This window comes from Dermochelys coriacea, chromosome 24 (assembly GCF_009764565.3).
Source record: "Dermochelys coriacea isolate rDerCor1 chromosome 24, rDerCor1.pri.v4, whole genome shotgun sequence".
NCBI lineage: Eukaryota > Metazoa > Chordata > Testudines > Dermochelyidae > Dermochelys > Dermochelys coriacea.
In genome coordinates, this window is record NC_050091.1 from 11684525 (window position 1) to 11704409 (window position 19885).

General features: G+C 45.7%; 1 protein-coding gene and 1 long non-coding RNA gene across 2 annotated transcripts; one reads left to right on the forward strand and one right to left on the reverse strand.

Annotated features, from left to right (window-relative positions):
* The first annotated feature begins 13079 nt into the window (after positions 1-13079).
* On the forward strand, positions 13080-15265 carry LOC122457404. Its single transcript, XR_006276929.1, has 3 exons — positions 13080-13092; positions 13231-13236; positions 15076-15265. It is a non-coding gene; the product is annotated as an uncharacterized LOC122457404 (long non-coding RNA).
* A 1743-nt stretch (positions 15266-17008) lies between these two features.
* On the reverse strand, positions 17009-19885 carry LOC119847626 (trypsin-like). The gene is made up of 5 exons (XM_038382558.1): positions 19846-19885; positions 19596-19761; positions 18536-18795; positions 18180-18316; positions 17009-17158 (listed from the first exon to the last, which is right to left on the reverse strand). The coding sequence occupies exons 1-5, from the start codon at positions 19883-19885 to the stop codon at positions 17009-17011; spliced, it is 753 nt and encodes a 250-aa protein (XP_038238486.1).

A 19885-nucleotide genomic window follows, 5' to 3' on the forward strand; every position in this document is an offset into this window, starting at 1 on the left:
TGCTCCAGTGCCAAGATAGGGATATGGGTTCTGTCTATGGCCCCACCACAGTTAGGGAATCCCATTGCAGCAAAGCCATCCACTATGACCTGCACATTTCCCAGGGTCACTACCCTTGATATCAGCAGATCTTTGATTGCGTTGGCTAATTGCATCACAGCAGCCCCCACAGTAGATTTGCCCACTCCAAATTGATTCCCGACTGACCGGTAACTGTCTGGCGTTGCAAGCTTCCATAGGGCTATTGCCACTCGCTTCTCAACTGTGAGGGCTGCTCTCATCTTGGTACTCCTGTGCTTCAGGACAGGGGAAAGCAAGTCACAAAGTTCCATGAAAGTGCCCTTACGCATGTGAAAGTTTTGCAACCACTGGGAATCGTCCCAGACCTGCAACACTATGCGGTCCCACCAGTCTGTGCTTGTTTCCCGGGCCCAGAATCAGCGTTCCACCGCATGAGCCTGCCCCATTAGCACCATGATGCCCACATTGCCAGGGCACATGCTTTGAGAGAAGTCTGTGTCCATGTCCTCATCACTCTCGTAACCGCGCTGACATCGCACACTCCCCGGTTTCGCTTTGCCAGGTTCTGGTGCTGCATATAATGCTGGATAATGCGTGTGGTGTTTAATGTGCTCCAAATTGCAAAAGTGATCTGAGCGGGCTCCATGCTTGCCATGGTATGGCGTCTGCACAGAAAAAAAGCGCAGAATGATTGTATGCTGTTGCCCTGACGGAGGGAAGGGCAACTGATGACATGGCTTACAGGGAATTAAAATCAACAAAGGGGGTGGCTTTGTGAGAAACTGAATGGCTGCCTCAAGGATAGAACTCAAAACCTCAAGGATAGAACTCAAAACTGGGTTTAGCAGGCTGTTGATTTCACAGATGGAGGGAGGGAGGAGAAAATGAATACAAAACAAATCTGGTCTATTTCTTGTTTTGAGCCACTTCATCTATACATCTTGCTGGCAGCAGACTGTGCAGTACGACCACTAGCCATCGTCACCTCCTGGGTGCTCAGCAGAAGACGGTGCAGTATGACTGCTGGCCATCATCTTCTGCTGGCTGTAGATTAAAAGACAGTGCACTGCCGGTAGGACTCAATCGCCATGAGACGAAACAAGGGAAATGACCTGGCTGAGTCTCTCCCATGTTTGCCCAGGCGCCCGGTTAAAAGAGCATCCAGGACTACGTCGACAATGGCTACTAGTCATACTGCACTGTCTGCTGCCAAAAGGCAATAAACTGCTGCTGTGTAGCAATGCAGTACCACGTCCGCCAGCACCCAGGAGACATACGGTGACGGTTAGCTGAGTGGGCTCCATGCTTGCCGTGGTATGGCATCTGTACAGGTAACTCAAGAAAAAAGGCACAAAATGATTGTCTGCCCTTGCTTTTATGGAGGTAGGTAGGGAACGGGGACCTGACCATATGTACCCAGAACCACCCGCGACAATGTTTTAGCCCCATCAGGCACTGGGATTTCTACCCAGAATTCAAATGGGTGGCAGAGACTGTGGGAACTGTGGGATAGCTACCCACAGTGCAAAGCTCCGGAAGTCAACGGTTGCCTCAGTACTGTGGACACACTACGCCGACTACATGCACTTAGAGCATTTGTGTGGGGGCACACACACTCGACTGTATAAAAACGCTTTCTACAAAACCAACTTCTATAAATTCGACCTAATTTTGTAGTGTAGACATACCCCTAGAAAGGTAGGGCTGGAAAGGGACCTCGAGGTCATCTAGTCCTGTGACTCTCAACCTTTCCAGATTACTGTACCCCTTTTAGGGGTCTTATTTGAGTCTGATTTGTCTTGTGTACCTCCCAGGTTTCACTTAACTTAAAAACTACTTGCTTACAAAATCAGACATAAAAATGCAAAAGTGTCACAGAACACTATTACTGAAAAATGGCTACTTTCTCATTTTTATCATACAAAATAAATCAATTGGAATATAAATATTGTACTTACATTTCAGTGTATAGTGTGTATATATATCATCTGTATGAAATTGTAATTTGTGCTGACTTTACTAGTGCTTTATGTGTAGCCTGTTGTAAAACTAGGCAAATATCTAGATGAGTTGATGTACCCCCTGGAAGACCTCTGTGGGTACCCACATTGGTACAGGTACCCCTGGTTGAGAACAACTGAGCCAGTTCATCCCCCACGCTGGCAGGATTAAGTGTATCAAGATCTCCTTGGCAAATGTTTGTCCAGCCTGATCTTAAAACCTCCATGACAAGGCTTACCTTGGTAAGCGGTTGGCTATTGCTTATCATCCTGACAGTTTCAGAGTAGCAGCCGTGTTAGTCTGTATTCACAAAAAGAAAAGGAGTACTTGTGGCACCTTAGAAACTAACAAATTTATTAGAGCATAAGCTTTCGTGAGCTACATCCAATGAAGTGAGCTGTAGCTCACAAAAGCTTATGCTCTAATAAATGTGTTAGTCTCTAAGGTGCCACAAGTACTCCTTTTCTTTTTGCTTATCATCCTGATATTCTCTAGAGGCTTTCCAATGGATTTCCTAATCCTTTGTTCCCCTATTTGCACAGGTATTGAAGTTAGATTTATCTGAGTTGCTGAAGCACTTTGTGTGCTCCTGGGATTGGTCAGAGGCTGGGGGGCTGCATCATTGGCTAAAAAAACAACAGCAGAGTAGCCTTTGCTCGGAGAGGTCTAGCTCACACCTTAGCTCCAGATCAACCCAGCTAAGGCCACCAGGCTATGTTCTTTAGCTCTTGGCAAGATCACATGAGACATACAAGAACCACGCTGCAAGAGCAGATCCAATCCACTATTGTTCTAACCAAGTTTTACCTTGAGTTTGTAAAGAGATTCATTCATGTTATTGAACTTGACTTTGATAAACCATTTCTGTTATACACTGATACGGCTTCTAACCCAATACTAGCTGTAGTAAGACAGAACCAAGGATGGGGAGATCTTGGGATGCAGTCAGTGATGTTTGTGTCATCCCTTCCTGCATCAATTTTGCGTTCGGGGTGTGACATTATCGACATAATCTGGAACTGTATAGATCATTGTTGCAACCAAGGTCCTGTAGTGGCACCAAATCTTGTATAAAGTGGATCAATTAAGGTATCTAAGACAAGGTTATGGTTTGCTTGTTATGATTATGCTGTCTATATGTGTGTATCATTTTTGTAGTTAAAGTTATGAATATTGGCTCTATACTGTCTGTATTTCAAACTTATGCTATGCTTCTGGGTGACACTCCAGACAAATTGGTGTCAGCTCTGCCTAGCCTGCTCGATGGCCCATTAAGGACCATCAGCTATACCATTGACCCACTGAGAGAAGGCAGATTTAGGCCTTGTGACTCAGCAAAGTATGCAGGGACTTGCCCATGTGACTCCAAACTCCATTTTGCTGTAATTTTCCACAGTCAGAACAAAGAGGGATTCTTATACCTGGAAAAGACTATAAAAGGCTGATGCCTCATCTCCATCTAGTCTTCAATCCTGCTTCTTACCTCTGGAGGGACTTTGCCATTCCCCACAGATAGACTGCTGCTCTTCTCACTACCTTGAGCTACTTCCAGCAAATCACAGTTACCCTTTCCAGGTTCACTTTTACAAACTGTACTAGCCAACAATCCATCACCCATCAAAAATCTACCCTTTCCTTTCTCAGTTAGGGCTTTAACTGACCATCCACTTTAATCTGCTCCTGAGAAACATTGTCCTGACTAATAAGAAAAGGAGTACTTGTGGCACCTTAGAGACTAACAAATTTATTAGAGCATAAGCTTTCGTGAGCTACAGCTCACTTCATCGGATGCATTTGGTGGAAAAAACAGAGGAGAGATTTATATACACACACAGAGAGAACATGAAACAATGGGTTTATCATACACACTGTAAGGAGAGTGATCACTTAAGATAAGCCATCACCAGCAGGGGGGGGGGGGGAGGAAAACCTTTCATGGTGACAAACAAGGTAGGCTAATTCCAGCAGTTAACAAGAATATCAGAAGAACAGTGGGGGGTGGGGTGGGAGGGAGAAATACCATGGGGAAATAGTTTTACTTTGTGTAATGACTCATCCATTCCCAGTCTCTATTCAAGCCTAAGTTAATTGTATCCAGTTTGCAAATTTATAGCTTAATTTGCAAACTGGATAAGTCATTACACAAAGTAAAACTATTTCCCCATGGTATTTCTCCCTCCCACCCCACCCCCCACTGTTCCTCTGATATTCTTGTTAACTGCTGGAATTAGCCTACCTTGTTTGTCACCATGAAAGGTTTTCCTCCTTTCCCCCCCCTGCTGCTGGTGATGGCTTATCTTAAGTGATCACTCTCCTTACAGTGTGTATGATAAACCCATTGTTTCATGTTCTTTGTGTGTGTGTATATAAATCTCTCCTCTGTTTTTTCCACCAAATGCATCCGATGAAGTGAGCTGTAGCTCACGAAAGCTTATGCTCTAATAAATTTGTTAGTCTCTAAGGTGCCACAAGTACTCCTTTTCTTTTTGCGAATACAGACTAACACGGCTGCTACTCTGAAACCTGTCCTGACCAATGAGTTCTTTCTGTACTTCATCTAATTCCAGATTCACTTCAGAGACATTAGACAGACATTCAGAAACTTCATTCACAGACAAACAGCTCTTTTCCTCAGACAAACATTTGGAGAAACCCTCCCCAGGCAAATCATTGCCCATAATAGACACAGGTTTAAGATCATTCCTTTCCTGTGACTGGCTACCTGGACTGAACAAAGCTTTAATATTTTCCCCAATCAAAAGATCCTTAGGCAATAACTTCCTTACACCAGCTATAACTTCATGCTTAGTACCATTCCATTCAAGGTGGATTCTGGCTAAAGGCACATTTACAGTAAACTCACAGAGGACAACAACATTCACACTCTGATTTGGTAAGTAGTCTTCCTCTTTGACTAGATCTGCTTTAACAATAATGACGTTAGAAGCCATAATTTGCCCTAAACAGCTTTTACCATTAACTTTTACACTCTCTATGAAGTTTCCACTACCACTTCCATACATAGCATTGGCACAATTTAATGGGACACCCTCTACTGAACTCACAGTAACAGCATTTACATAAAAGGTGGCAGTGTTGGGATACATTTGGTTACACCCAGACAACTGCTCAGAGTTATACAACATAACAACATTGTTGTATACTGGACTTTCAAGAGGATACAATTTCTGCTGTTCTTCCATTGCTTTTTTGACTTGGAGTTGAAGTCTTTCCTCTTTTGCCTTAGCTTCTAGTTCCTGCAATCTAATTTCTGCCAGTCTTTGTTCATGGTCAAGTTGCAGTTTACTTGCTGCCTTTTGCATTCCAATTGCTTCTGCAGCTTCTGAAGCATCAGGTAAGAGCTGTGCTCCTGCCTTCTGATCACTGGCCATTAACAGATTTCTCAGTTCTTGATCTGTAGCTTTCTTTCTAAAGCTTATCCCCTTTTCTGGACACAGATCTTCCAGGGCTTTTTTGCCAAGACCCTCATATGCTCTTTGCTCACCCATTGCAACTGCTCTTTAACCAACCAAACTTTCAATATCAAAATTCAAATTTCGATAGCGTGGGGTTCTGACCCAAAGCTTAATTGACCTGGTTCTGTGGATCCTGCCAACTATGCCACTGTAACGATGCTGGTTCTGATGGGACCCAACCGAGAGTGCCAATTCAGGACAAATTGCTTCAAGCAGGGCAGTTACAGCCCAAGGCTGGGGTTTTTCCACCTTTAAGGCAAATCAAACGAGCCAAACGGAGCAGACTTTGGTCTCACCCCACTGACTAACCAGAAGTCACACAAGCAATTCCCTTAGACACTCCAGTTTCCCAGTATCACCACCAGTGCCACTTGTTATGGGGACAAATGGTGATGAAAACCAATACCCCAGTAAAAGAAAAAAGTTTCTCTCGATCCCAAAGGACTGCAGTGATGGAATAAACTGCAGGTTCAAATCAAGTCTCTGGAGTGCATCCACAGCTGGGATGGGTCATCAGTCCTTTGTGCAGAGCTTCCATTTGTAGCAAAATCCTTCCAGAGGCAAGAAGCAAGATTGAAGACCAGATGGAGATGAGGCATCAGCCTTTTATAGTCTTTTCCAGGTATAAGAACCCCTCTTTGTTCTGACTGTGGAAAATTACAGCAAAATGGAGTTTGGAGTCACATGGGCAAGTCCCTGCATACTTTGTTGAGTCACAAGGCCTATCTGCCTTCTCTCAGTGGGTCAATGGTATAGCTGATGGTCCTTAATGGGCCATCCAGCAGGCTAGACAGAGCTGACACCAACTTGTCTGGGGTGTCACCCAGAAGCATAGCATAAGTTTGAAATACAGACAGTATAGAGCCAATATTCATAACTTTAACTACAAAAATGATACACACATACAGATAGCATAATCATAACCAGCAAACCATAACCTTGTCTTAGACACCTTATTTGACCCCCTTTATACAAGATTTGGTGCCACTACAAGACCGTGGTTGCAACAATGATCTATACGTTCACAGATTATGTCAACAACATCACACCAGTTACTAACCCTGGTCCCTAAGTGTCTGCTAATAACCCGAGTCCCTGGGCCTTGGTTACCAGGGCCTGTGTCCCTGCCAAATCCTGGGGCTGACACTTGAGTACTAAACTGGGGCTAATCTCTGTTGAGGGGAGGTTCACCATGCTCTCACCTGGGTGTGAGGGGCAGAGGTGCTGGATCTGTGGGTGCCTCACTGGGTCTGCCAGCTTTTGAGTGCACTCTCCTGCTTCCCTAGCTCCATGGGCCCCATCAGCATCACTGGGGAGTGGGGGTAGCAGGGTCAGTCTGTTGCTGTTGCATATGAGGTCTGCGGATGCTTGAGGGGTGCAGAGCTGCATCATGCTTTCTGGGTATTTCCTCACTCCTATGCTTCCCCCACAATAGCTGGCTGTTCCCAGCCAGGTTGCCTCATTCCCGTCTCCCTCTCACCCAGCAGTGGGAAGAACCCAGCTGCACTGGGATTCTCAGGCCCGTTGTGAACCTGTCTCCTTTCCCAAATGCAGTGAGCACTGGGTCTGACTCTGAGGCCAGTGCATGAGAGCGCAGAGGGAAGTAACCTCTCAGCTGTTTCACCCCAGGATGAGGCATGTGGCAGCTGGCTGGTTTCTCAAGGTTACCAGGGAGGTGCCAGGGAGGTGCCAGAGGGGGGACTGCACCAAGGCCAGTCAGATCTGTGTTCTTGGGGAACCAGGGCGCAGTATCCAGCCTGTCTGACTCATGAAGGACACCCCCTCCCCAGCCTCTGCTTGAACCAAAACTGATCGGTGAAAAGATTTACAGAGGGCAGTGAAGGGTGGTGGGAGACACACCTAGACCCCTCCTGACAAGAGTGATAGGATTAAGGCAACTCCCCTAGCCTCATCTGCATCAAAGATGGGAAAAGGAGGCATCTCCATTAGCATACAGAATGGAGAACGGAGATTCCAACGCAAGAACTGCACTGAACTCTGGGACCAGAAAAGCAGGGAAGCATTGCATCATGGGGATCTCTGCTTTAGATGTTAATGAACCTACACCTGCACAAACCCAGCTCAGCAGTTATCAGACCAATTCTAGTAATGAATCCTTGATTGATAACCAAAATACTGAAGCTGCCTAATTTCATTGTGAGCTCCCTGGAAGGAACACCACCCATAGCCAAGAGTGATCAGCTCCTATTGTCTAGCCTAAAGAAAACCCTTGAGTCATCAGTTTACCCATAAACAAATCTAGTGTTCTCCCTTGAACCGTTGTTGTTTCCCTACAAAAAACCCTATCCATGCTCAAGTAAGTGTTCTGATGCATGGACCCAAACTCTGTATCAGTTCCACTGGGATTTCATCTTCTCCTGACTGATTGTACTGGGGGCTCTGCCTGTCTCCAGCACTCAGGACCCTGAGCTACCACCATCACCTGGGAACCCTGACCAGTTCAAGCTTCATGGAGTGGTGAGATCCCTGTCTTTCTCTCTCTCTCTGTTTTCTTTTCTACCTCAGGTATAACTTTCTAACCCTGACTTGTTTGATCTGGTATAGTTTTCTATATATGACTTTTGTAATCTTTAATGATGTAACTGTTCTGTTTGTTTAGGCTCTCCTTGTGTAGTTATCACTATTATTCAATAAATAACTTTTATGGTTAAGCTGGTTGCTTCTCTCTCTCTCTCTCTGAACTTTACTCTTTTGTTTCAGAGTAGCAGCCATGTTAGTCTGTATTTGCAAAAAGAAAAGGAGTACTTGTGGCACCTTAGAGACTAATAAATTTGTTAGTCTCTAAGGTGCCACAAGTACTCCTTTTCTTTTTACTCTTTTGTGTTTTTAGCTTCCCCATTTACTCTGCAGCAATGCTTCCCTTACCTACTCTTAAGCTAAAGATCCCTGTAGCGCCCAAAAATACTGTGGGGTTTGCTCATCAAGTGGGTTATTACCAGTACAATTGTAACATGAAAGTGGGGATAGGGACGTGCTGAACTTGTGACATATGATGATGGCAGCTTGAAAGTGCTGCTCAACCTATCCCACTGAGTCCAGGGACATATAAGGGTCAGCTTGAAAGTGCTGATTGACCTAGTCCATTCAAACTTGGGGTGTGTGTGTGTGTGTGTGTGTGTGTGTAGGAACCCAGCCCTAGGTCCTGCAGAATAGCTCCATTGGGAGGGGACTTGCAGAAGGGAGTAGAGCTCCAAATGAAAACACAAGTGACACAAGCAGTACATTAATAGAATTACAGAACACCCCCCACCCCAGAAGAGTAACCCTAATAAATGAGCATACCCCAAAGTAACGGGCAAATCTGGTAACAGTCTCCTCTTACCCAGCAGTGGGAAGAACCCTGCCCTGCTGGGATTCTCAGGCCCATTGTGAACCTGTCCCCTCCCCCAAATGTAGTGAGCACTGAGTCTGACTCTGAGGTCAGTGCATGAGAGTGCAGAGGGAAGTAACCCCTCAGGATGAAGTCATGTGGCAGCTGGCTGGTTTCTCAGGTTTACCGAGGAGGTGCCAGAGGGGGGACTGCACCAAGATAACCATCTGCTGAGAACTTCTCCATGGAAGGATACAGGATGGGTTGAAGAGGATTATAAGGGAAAATAGGAATGGAAAGAACTTGCAGCCAGAGGGAACAGGGGAGAGACTGGAGCATAGCACTGTCACCAGGAAAAGGCAGGTCTATGTGATAGGGGACTCTTTATTGAGAAGAATAGACAGGCCTGTAACTAGAGCTAATCCAAAGAATAGAAGGGTGTGCTGTCTTCCAGGTGCTAAGATACGGGATGTAGACCTGAGGTTGAAAAGGATCCTAAAGGGAGCGGGAAAGAATCCCCTAATTATCCTTCATGTGGGAACAAATGATACGGCTAGATTCTCGCTGGAAAGTATTAAGGGAGACTATGCTAGGCTGGGGAAGACGCTTAAGGAAATTGAGGCTCAGGTGATTTTTAGTGGGATCCTGCCTGTTCCTAGAGAAGGGCAACAAAGGTGTGACAAGATTACGACTGTCAACAAAAAGAAAAGGAGTACTTGTGGCACCTTAGAGACTAACAAATTTATTAGAGCATAAGCTTTCGTGAGCTACAGCTCACTTCATCGGATGCATTTGGTGGAAAAAACAGAGGAGAGATTTATATACACACACACAGAGAACATGAAACAATGGGTTTATCATACACACTGTAAGGAGAGTGATCACTTAAGATAAGCCATCACCAGCAGCGGGGGGGGAAAGGAGGAAAACCTTTCATGGTGACAAGCAAGGTAGGTTTCAGAGTAGCAGCTGTGTTAAATGCATCCGATGAAGTGAGCTGTAGCTCACGAAAGCTTATGCTCTAATAAATTTGTTAGTCTCTAAGGTGCCACAAGCAAGGTAGGCTAATTCCAGCAGTTAACAAGAATATCAGAGGAACAGTGGGGGGTGGAGTGGGAGGGAGAAATACCATGGGGAAATAGTTTTACTTTGTGTAATGACTCATCCATTCCCAGTCTCTATTCAAGCCTAAGTTAATGGTATCCAGTTTGCAAATTAATTCCAATTCAGCAGTCTCTCATTGGAGTCTGTTTTTGAAGCTTTTTTGTTGAAGTATAGCCACTCTTAGGTCTGTGATTGAGTGACCAGAGAGATTGAAGTGTTCTCCAACTGGTTTTTGAATGTTATAATTCTTGACGTCTGATTTGTGTCCATTCATTCTTTTACGTAGAGACTGTCCAGTTTGGCCAATGTACATGGCAGAGGGGCATTGCTGGCACATGATGGCATATATCACATTGGTAGATGCGCAGGTGAAGGAGCCTCTGATAGTGTGGCTGATGTGATTAGGCCCTATGATGGTATCCCCTGAATAGATATGTGGACAGAGTTGGCAACGGGCTTTGTTGCAAGGATAGGTTCCTGGGTTAGTGGTTCTGTTGTGTGGTGTGTGGTTGCTGGTGAGTATTTGCTTCAGGTTGGGGGGCTGTCTGTAAGCAAGGACTGGTCTGTCTCCCAAGATCTGTGAGAGTGATGGGTCGTCCTTCAGGATAGGTTGTAGATCCTTGATGATGCGTTGGAGAGGTTTTAGTTGGGGGCTGAAGGTGATGGCTAGTGGCGTTCTGTTGTTTTCTTTGTTGGGCCTGTCCTGTAGTAGGTGACTTCTGGGTACTCTTCTGGCTCTGTCAATCTGTTTCTTCACTTCAGCAGGTGGGTATTGTAGTTGTAGGAATGCATGATAGAGATCTTGACTGTCAACAGATGGCTTAGGCAGTGGTGCTATAAGGAGGGCTTTGGGATGTATGGCCACTGGGAGGCATTCATGGACAGAGGACAGTTCTCTCGGGATGGACTTCATCTGAGTAGGGAAGGAAATAGACTTCTAGGATCAAGGCTGGCACAACTGATAAAGAGAGCTTTAAACTAGGAATTTGGGGGAGATGGTTGGGAGATGTCCAGGTAATCTCCACGTCAGATTTTAGCATTGAGAGGGAAGAAGACGAAATAAGAAAGGATACAGCCGTGGGTAGGAGAATGTATATAAGGAGCGAGGGCAGTGTGGATACTAGTCTAATAGGTTATACTGGCTGTAGAATGACTGTGCCTAATAGGGTACAAAATGTGAGTGAGGCCAAACAGCAAAAATTAAGATGTTTGTACACCAATGCGAGGAGCCTAGGTAACAAAACGGAGGAACTAGAGCTACTGGTGCAAGAAGTGAAACCAGATATTATAGGGATAACAGAAACATGGTGGAATAGTAGTCATGACTAGATTACAGGTATTGAAGCGTATGTGCTGTTTAGGAAAGATAGAAATAAAGGTAAAGGTGGTGGAGTAGCATTGTATATCAATAATGAGGTAGAATGTAAAGAAATAAGAAGCGATGCAATGGATAAGACAGAGTCCGTCTGGGCAAAAATTACATTGGGGAAGAAAACTAGTAAAGCCTCTCCTACGATAGTGCTTGGGGTGTGCTATAGACCTCCGGGATCTAATTTGGATATGGATAGAGCCCTTTTTAATGTTTTTAATAAAGTAAATACTAATGGAAACTGCATGATCATGGGAGACTTTAACTTCCCAGATATAGACTGGAGGACCAGTGCTAGTAATAATAATAGGGCTCAGATTTTCCTAGATGTGATAGTTGATGGATTCCTTCATCAAGTAGTTGATGAACCGACTAGAGGGGATGCCATTTTAGATTTAATTTTGGTGAGTAGTGAGGACCTCATAGTAGAAATGGTTGTAGGGCATAATCTTTGCTCAAGTGATCATGAGCTAATTCAGTTCAAACTGAATGGAAGGATTAACAAAAATAAATCTGCAACTAGAGTTTTTGATTTCAAAAGGGCTGACTTTCAAAAATTAAGGAAATTAGTTAGGGAGGTGGATTGGACTGAAGAACTTATGGATCTAAAGGTAGAGGAGGCCTGGGATTACTTTAAATCAAAGTTGCAGAAGCTATCGGAAGCCTGTATCCCAAGAAAGGGGAAAAAATTCATAGGAAGGAGTTGTAGACCAAGTTGGACGAGCAAGCATCTTAGAGAGGTGATTAAGAAGAAGCAGAAAGCATACAGGGATTGGAAGATGGGAGGGGTCAGCAAGGAAAGCTACCTAATTGAGGTCAGAACATGTAGGGATAAAGTGAGACAGGCTAAAAGTCGAGTAGAGTTGGACCTTGCAAAGGGAATTAAAACCAATAGTAAAAGGTTCTATAGCCATATAAATAAGAAGAAAACTAAGAAAGAAGAAGTGAGGCCGCTAAACACTGGGGATGGAGCGGAGGTTAAGGATAATCTAGGCATGGCCCAATATCTAAACAAATATTTTGCCTCAGTCTTTAATAAGGCTAAAGAGGATCTTAGGGACAATGGTAGCATGACAAATGGGAATGAGGATATGGAGGTAGATATTACCATATCTGAGGTAGAAGCGAAACTCAAACAGCTTAATGGGACTAAATCGGGGGGCCCAGATAATCTTCATCCAAGAATATTAAAGGAATTGGCACCTGAAATTGCAAGCCCATTAGCAAGAATTTTTAATGACTCTGTAAACTCAGGAGTAGTACCGAATGATTGGAGAATTGCTAATATAGTTCCTATTTTTAAGAAAGGAAAAAAAAGTGATCCGGGTAACTACAGGCCAGTTAGTTTGACATCTGTAGTATGCAAGGTCCTGGAAAAAATTCTGAAGGAGAAATTAGTTAAGGACATTGAAGTCAATGGTAAATGGGACAAAATACAACATGGTTTTACAAAAGGTAGATCGTGCCAAACCAACCTAATCTCCTTTTTTGAAAAAGTAACAGATTTTTTAGATAAAGGAAATGCAGTGGATCTAATTTACCTAGATTTCAGTAAGGCATTTGATACCGTGCCACATGGGGAATTATTAGTTAAATTGGAGAAGATGGGGATCAATATCAACATCAAAAGGTGGATAAGGAATTGGTTAAAGGGGAGACTGCAACGGGTCCTACTGAAAGGCGAACTGTCAGGCTGGAGGGAGGTTACCAGTGGAGTTCCTCAGGGATCGGTTTTGGGACCAATCTTATTTAATCTTTTTATTACTGTCCTTGGCACAAAAAGTGGGAGTGTGCTAATAAAGTTTGCAGATGATACAAAGCTGGGAGGTATTGCCAATTCAGAGAAGGATCGGGATATTATACAGGAGGATCTGGATGATCTTGTAAACTGGAGTAATGGTAATAGGATGAAATTTAATAGTGAGAAGTGTAAGGTTATGCATTTAGGGATTAATAACAAGAATTTTAGTTATAAGTTGGGGACGCATCAATTAGAAGTAACGGAAGAGGAGAAGGACCTTGGAGTATTGGTTGATCATAGGATGACTATGAACTGCCAATGTGATATGGCTGTGAAAAAAGCTAATGCAGTTTTGGGATGCATCAGGAGAGGCATTTCCAGTAGGGATAAGGAGGTTTTAGTACCATTATACAAGGCACTGGTGAGACCTCACCTAGAATACTGTGTGCAGTTCTGGTCTCCCATGTTTAAAAAGGATGAATTCAAACTGGAGCAGGTACAGAGAAGGGCTACTAGGATGATCCGAGGAATGGAAAACTTGTCTTATGAAAGGAGACTTAAGGAGCTTGGCTTGTTTAGCCTAACTAAAAGAAGGTTGAGGGGAGATATGATTGCTCTCTATAAATATATCAGAGGGATAAATACAGGAGAGGGAGAGGAATTATTTAAGCTCAGCACCAATGTGGACACAAGAACAAATGGGTATATACTGATCACCAGGAAGTTTAGACTTGAAATTAGACGAAGGTTTCTAACCATCAGAGGAGTGAAGTTTTGGAATAGCCTTCCAAGGGAAGCAGTGGGGGCAAAAGATCTCTCTGGTTTTAAGATTCTACTCGATAAGTTTATGGGGGAGATGGTATGATGGGATAATGGGATTTTGGTAAGTAATTGATCTTTAAATATTCAGGGTAAATAGGACTAATCCCCTGAGATGGGATATTAGATGGATTGGATCTAAGTTACCCAGGAAAGAATTTTCTGTAGTTTCTGGCTGGTGAATCTTGCCCATATGCTCAGGGTTTAGCTGATTGCCATATTTGGGGTCGGGAAGGAATTTTCCTCCAGGGCAGATTGGAGAGGCCCTGGAGGTTTTTCGCCTTCCTCTGTAGCATGGGGCACGGGTCACTTGAGGGAGGCTTCTCTGCTCCTTGAAGTCTTTAAACCATGATTTGAGGACTTCAATAGCTCAGACATAGGTGAGGTTTTTCGTAGGGGGGGTGGGTGAGATTCTGTGGCCTGCGCTGTGCAGGAGGTCGGACTAGATGATCAGAATGGTCCCTTCTGACCTTAGTATCTATGAATCTATGAATAAACCCAATCTGCCCAGCCTGTCTGATGCCAGCCAATCTTCCCGGCCCTCAGCCTGCTCCACAGCCCAGCTACTGTCTTTGACCCCCCAGGGGATGGAGGGGGGCAGAGGATTGGTGGGAAACTGCAGTGGAGACAGCTAAGAGGCAGAGAGCTTGGTGTGTGATTGGAGCAGGGTGTGGATGAGATGTGAGCAGGGAGAGGGGAAGGATTCTGTCTTGTTGCAGAGGAAGAAGGTGGAATTCCCGTAGGGGGGAGGGTCTATGGGCTGACGTTGTGGGCATCGACCCCCAGCATAACTAACGTGCTCAGGTTCGGATGTACCTGTGCAGCCACTCTGGCTCCCCTAGACTTGTTGGGCAATACTCCATGTGGACATGGGAGAAATTCAGACTGGGAACCGCGATGCCCATGTGTTCATAGGACACCTTCCACGGCTGCAGAGCCATTTATTTTCAGGTGCTTTGCAATAGGGCCAAGAAGCCCTAGTCTGGGGACAAGGCCCTGCTATGCCAGCCCCTGCTGTATGATAACAAGGTAGTCCCTGCCCTGAGAGCTCACAGTCTGCATGTGAATACTCATGGAGCACTCAGCCAGGAGCTGTAGCTGCGGGAAGGCCACCTTTCATAGCTGCTGCAGTTCTGTGGCATGGGACTTCACACCTCCACTAGGGGTCTCCACTCCTCCACACACCTCCCCTCTTGAATGCACCTGTCCTCAGTGTGACGTTGTACTCTATATGATTTTAAGAAAGTATGCTGATGAGTGTGAATATAATGTAACTAAAATATGCTTCATGCAAAAGGTCTCTTGCAAGGTATCATTACAAAGCTTATAATCTACTGAGCATGGTCATCATATTTGTATAAATGGATCACTCTTGTATCTGAAACTAGAAATATGAAATATAACTCTGAGGGCCTATTGTAATTATGCAAAACGTGGGCCATTAATGGTGGTTTAGAATCTTGATGGCTCCGATCAACCAGGACAATTGACTGTGGATGGCTCTGTTTGCAGGCAGGCCTTCCTGTGAGTCAGGCTGGGAGGAATGAAGGCTTGGGGTCTCACAGGACATGTGATCATGTCACCTGAACTGGAATCCATCTTTAACCTGGTGATCTTCCATTGAGAAGGAGGGGTGGGACTCCAGAGGGACAAAGGATTCCTGCCTTATGCAAAAGATATATAAGTGGGTGGAACAGACCAAAGGAGAGCCACATGAGGAATCCCCTAGCTATCAACTGAGCTGGAACAAGGGCTGTACCAGGGAAAAGGATTGTGCCCAGACTAGGAAGGTGCCCAGTCTGTGAAAGAAACTTATTGAAACATCTCTAAGGGTGAGATTTTATCTGTATTCAGTTTTATTACTGTATTAGACTTAGACTTGTGTGTTTTATTTTATTTTGCTTGGTAATTCACTTTGTTCTGTCTGTTACTACTTGGAATCACTTAAATCCTACTTTCTGTATTAATAAAATCACTTTTTACTTATTAATTAACCCAGAGTATGTATTAATACCTGGGGGGCGGGGCGGTGGGAAACAGCTGTGCATATCTCTCTGTCAGTGTTATAGAGGGCAAACAATTTATGAGGGCGAACGGATTTATTTAGGGTTTGTACCCCATTGGGAGGTGAGTATCTGAGTGTTAAAGACAGGGAACACTTCTGTGAGCTGCTTTCAGTTAAGCCTACAGCTGTTAGGGGATGTGGTTCAGACCTGGGTCAGGTTTGCAGCAGGCTAGCGGGTCTGGCTCAAACTAGGCAGGGCACTGAAGTCCTGAGCTGACAGGGCAGGAAAGCAGGAGCAGAAGTAGTCTTGGCATATCAACTGGCAGCCTCCAAGGGGGTTTCTGTGATCCAACCCATCACACCCGGTTGCCATCTGTGGTGACTGATATTTGTAAAATGCTTTTACAACACTTTTCCTGCAAGGAAGAGCTGATGACTCCTCGAGGAAACGGGATAGAACCCAGGAGTCCTGGCAAAACCCAGGCAAAAGTCTTACTGAAGTGGATGAGATTCTCAGTGACTTCCACACTAGGGACATGCTATAGATTGCCAGCCTCCTAGGCTGCTTGCCATGAGTCCCAGCCCCTCACCCCATACAATGCAGCAGGGGCATCTGCTGGGACTACAGCTATCTGCAGCCAATTCATAGCTCAGAGCTCCTGTGTGCCCTTGGGCAAGTTTCTGAATCTCTCTGCAGCTCAATTCCCCAGCTATAGAATGGGGACCTAGCTTTGTCAGTTTCCTCTGGAAGCTCTTTTGGGCTGGGTGTGTCACTCGCTGTGTGTCTGTGCAGCACTGAGCCCAGCAGGGGCCTCCTGAGATATCCGCTTGCTATCATAATATTCATCTAATTACAACAATATCAGTATGGGATTCAAGCGCTGATCTGGGCTAAAAATGCCAAGAATACAGCAGGATGTAGGAACTGAGTTTTATTGATGAGTTGGGATTTCAGATCCGCATCTGATGCTTCTCTCCTAAGCATCTTGTGTCTTCCTTACTGGGTTTCTTGGCGTCACAGCAGCCCCCTTGTTTTACTGAGAAGGTTTCAATCACTTTTATCTATGCAGCAGGGAAAGCGGGACAGGGGAGGTCTGAACACTGCCTCTCTGCCAGGAGAGGTATTCTGCGATTGCACATGTCAGTTGTTGGCAATGACCTCCTCAATCCAGGACACGTAGTTACATACTGTGGTATAGACACCAGGGTAGTTCTTCTGGGCACACTTCATGCCCCAGGACACCACCCCCGTCAGCTCTCCATTACAGACCACTGGCCCACCGGAATCTCCCTGAAGGGAACAAAGTGTTGTGCAGTTTCCTTCATGGCATTAGAATCTGTCAAGAGAACTGTGCCCAAGTGAGTAGGAGTCACCGCCTAGGGCTGGATGTGGCTATCAGCCCAGGTCCAGGTGATGTTGGTAACAGTGGAAAGACCTGCCCATCCCAGGCCCCCCATCCTTCTCCTTCACACATGCCCTTGCTGGGACATCCCAGCACCAGCAAAGTGCTAAGGTGGGAAGTGCCAGATCATATCACAGGAACGTACAGAGTCAAAGCAGCTTAGGAGACTGAATCAACTTGCCTGAGGCACAGGGGCCAGCACACAGCCCAGGGGCTGTGTACATTAGGGGGTTAGTTAGTCGGAGTTCTTTGGTGCCTAGGTCCTGGGCTGGAGTAGAATTTCAGGGCTTTGCCTAGAAACTGTAGGTCAGATATTGCTATTGGTGTGGATTTATTGTCTAGCAAGAGATAGTGACCTCTCTCTGCAGAGTTGCAAGCTCGGGTAAGGTGTCCTCTTTGGAACGGACATAACCTCCTATGCATATTCATGCACATACATATTCCTGTGCATGCACTAACACCCTCTTCTGCAGGCACTAATAATACATATATGTATACTAGCACACAGACACCCCTGTGCACACACACTAACACACTTCTGTAAATAGTAATGTGTACAAACCCCTTGACATACACACCTATCTGCACAAACGCAGCCATATTCCTCTGCACATGTGAACACCCTATCACTCGCGTGCGCCCACACACACAGACACCTGGCTGCACTGAGAGGAAATATCCCAGAAACGTGCAAGTGCACCCTATAATTACGCCAACGACATCATGATCACCCAATCCTGATACCCCCGGACACGTGCCTAGAGCTCATCATCCTTGCACTTGCAAATCCCAAGCATAGTGATTTCCTGCCATTACTGAGGAAACAGCATTCGCTTTGAACCCCAGTGTAGCTGAATGAAAGGCAACCTCCTCACACACCCCAACCCTAACCAGCCGCTCCCTCCATACCTGGCAAGAGTCCTTGCCCCCCTCTATGTAGCCAGCACAGAACATGTTTGTGGTGATGCGACCAGGGTAGGCAGCACGGCACGCAGAGTCAGAGAGGATGGGCACATTCAGACACTGTAGGGCATCTGGGTACTGAACTGGGGAGGAGAGAGAATGGGGATAAATGGGGATCTAATGGCACAGACTATTCAAAGGCAGAGAAGCACTCGTCAGATGGGGCCTGATTCCCCCATCACCCATGCCAGTGTAAATCAGGAGTAGCCCCATTGGAGACGGTATAAATCAGGATTATTGCTGATGGCCCCCACCCCCTTGCAGATGCTCCCTGAGCTGAAGTTGTCTCCACTGTATCTTACCCCCAGACGTGAGGAGATTCCCCCAGCCAGAAACCAGGCACTCCGTCCCTGGCACAGGGCACCTGCTGGAGATGGGGATGGGCTGCACGTAGGCACTGAACCGGGCCGGTTGGGCTAACTTCACCAGCATGATGTCATTATTCATGGTGTGTTGGTTGTACTGGGGGACCCGGAAGGCTTTGGCCACCTGGATATGCTGCTCAGTGCCCTCGTCTGCACTGGTGTCATGCTCCCCGAGATGAGCCACCAGGGTCCTGGGCCTGCAGGGAACAGCCACAGAGTATAGAAATGCAGGGCTGGGAGAGACCTCGAGAAGTTATCACATCCAGCCCCCTGCACCAAGGCAAGACCAAGTAACCCTAGACCAGCCCTGACACATGTTTGTTCGGCCTGTTCTTAAACTTTCCAGTGATGGGGACTCCACACCACCCCTTGGAGCCTGTTTCAGTGCCCCGAGAGTTAGGTTTTCATAATATCTAAGATAAATCTACCTTGCTGCTGATTACACCTATTGCTTCTTGTCCTACCTTCAGTGGACAGCAAAAACAACTCATCACTGGCTTCTTTATAACACCCCTTTTCATATTTGAAGACTGTTATCAGGTTCCTCCCTTAGTCTTCTTTTCTCAAACCTAAACATGCCCAGTTGTTTTAGCCTGTCCTCAGAAGTCAGGTTTTCTAAATCTTTAATAATTTTTGTTGCTGTCCTCTGGACTCTCTCCAGCTTGTCCACATCTTTCCTAAAGTGTGGCACCCAGCTTTGGACCTATTACATTAGCTGAGGCCTCCCCAGTTCCAAGTCAAGTGGCCCATGACCTCCTTTGTCTGATATGCAACACTCCTGCTAATACACCTTAGAATTATATTAGCCTTTTTTGCAACTGCATCACAGTGTTTCCCATGGTTCAGTTGCTTGGGAAATACAACCTAGGCCCCCATGTAACACCCACAAGGCCTGGGTCCCACCGAGATTTGCTTCATCCCTAAAGGGGCCTGTGCCTTGTGCTAGGACAGGGATGAATTCTCCCGAACTGCTCTACTGATGCACCAGTCTACTCACGTTTTGTAGCAATGAGCTGCCGAGATGATCCACCACTCACTGATGAGAGACCCCCCGCACCAGCGGTAGTCTGAGCCATACGTGAAATAGACCTGCCAGGGCTGGGAGTGGGGCAAGCATTCATATCCACCTATTATCTTATCATCATCCTCCAGCTGTGAGGCAGCTGAAAGGCAAACGGGATGGATGGGAATTAGCCTGGGGGGGTTAGAACAAGGAGAAAGGAGAGGCCAGTGGGGAGAGCAGTTACCTGCGGCGCTCAGCAGAAGAGCGAACAAGAAGATCTCCAT

What these genes read in the sequence shown, in the direction of transcription:
- LOC119847626 (XM_038382558.1), bottom strand. Translation starts at nt 19,885, where the DNA reads ATGGAGATCTTCTTGTTCGCTCTTCTGCTGAGCGCCGCAG. An exon ending in GCAGCTCATTGCTACAAAAC is followed by an intron (nt 18,796 to 19,595) that starts GTGAGTAGACTG and finishes TGTTCCCTGCAG; the next exon opens with GCCCAGGACCCTGGTGGCTC. An exon ending in GAATCTCCTCACGTCTGGGG is followed by an intron (nt 18,317 to 18,535) that starts GTAAGATACAGT and finishes TCTCCTCCCCAG; the next exon opens with TTCAGTACCCAGATGCCCTA.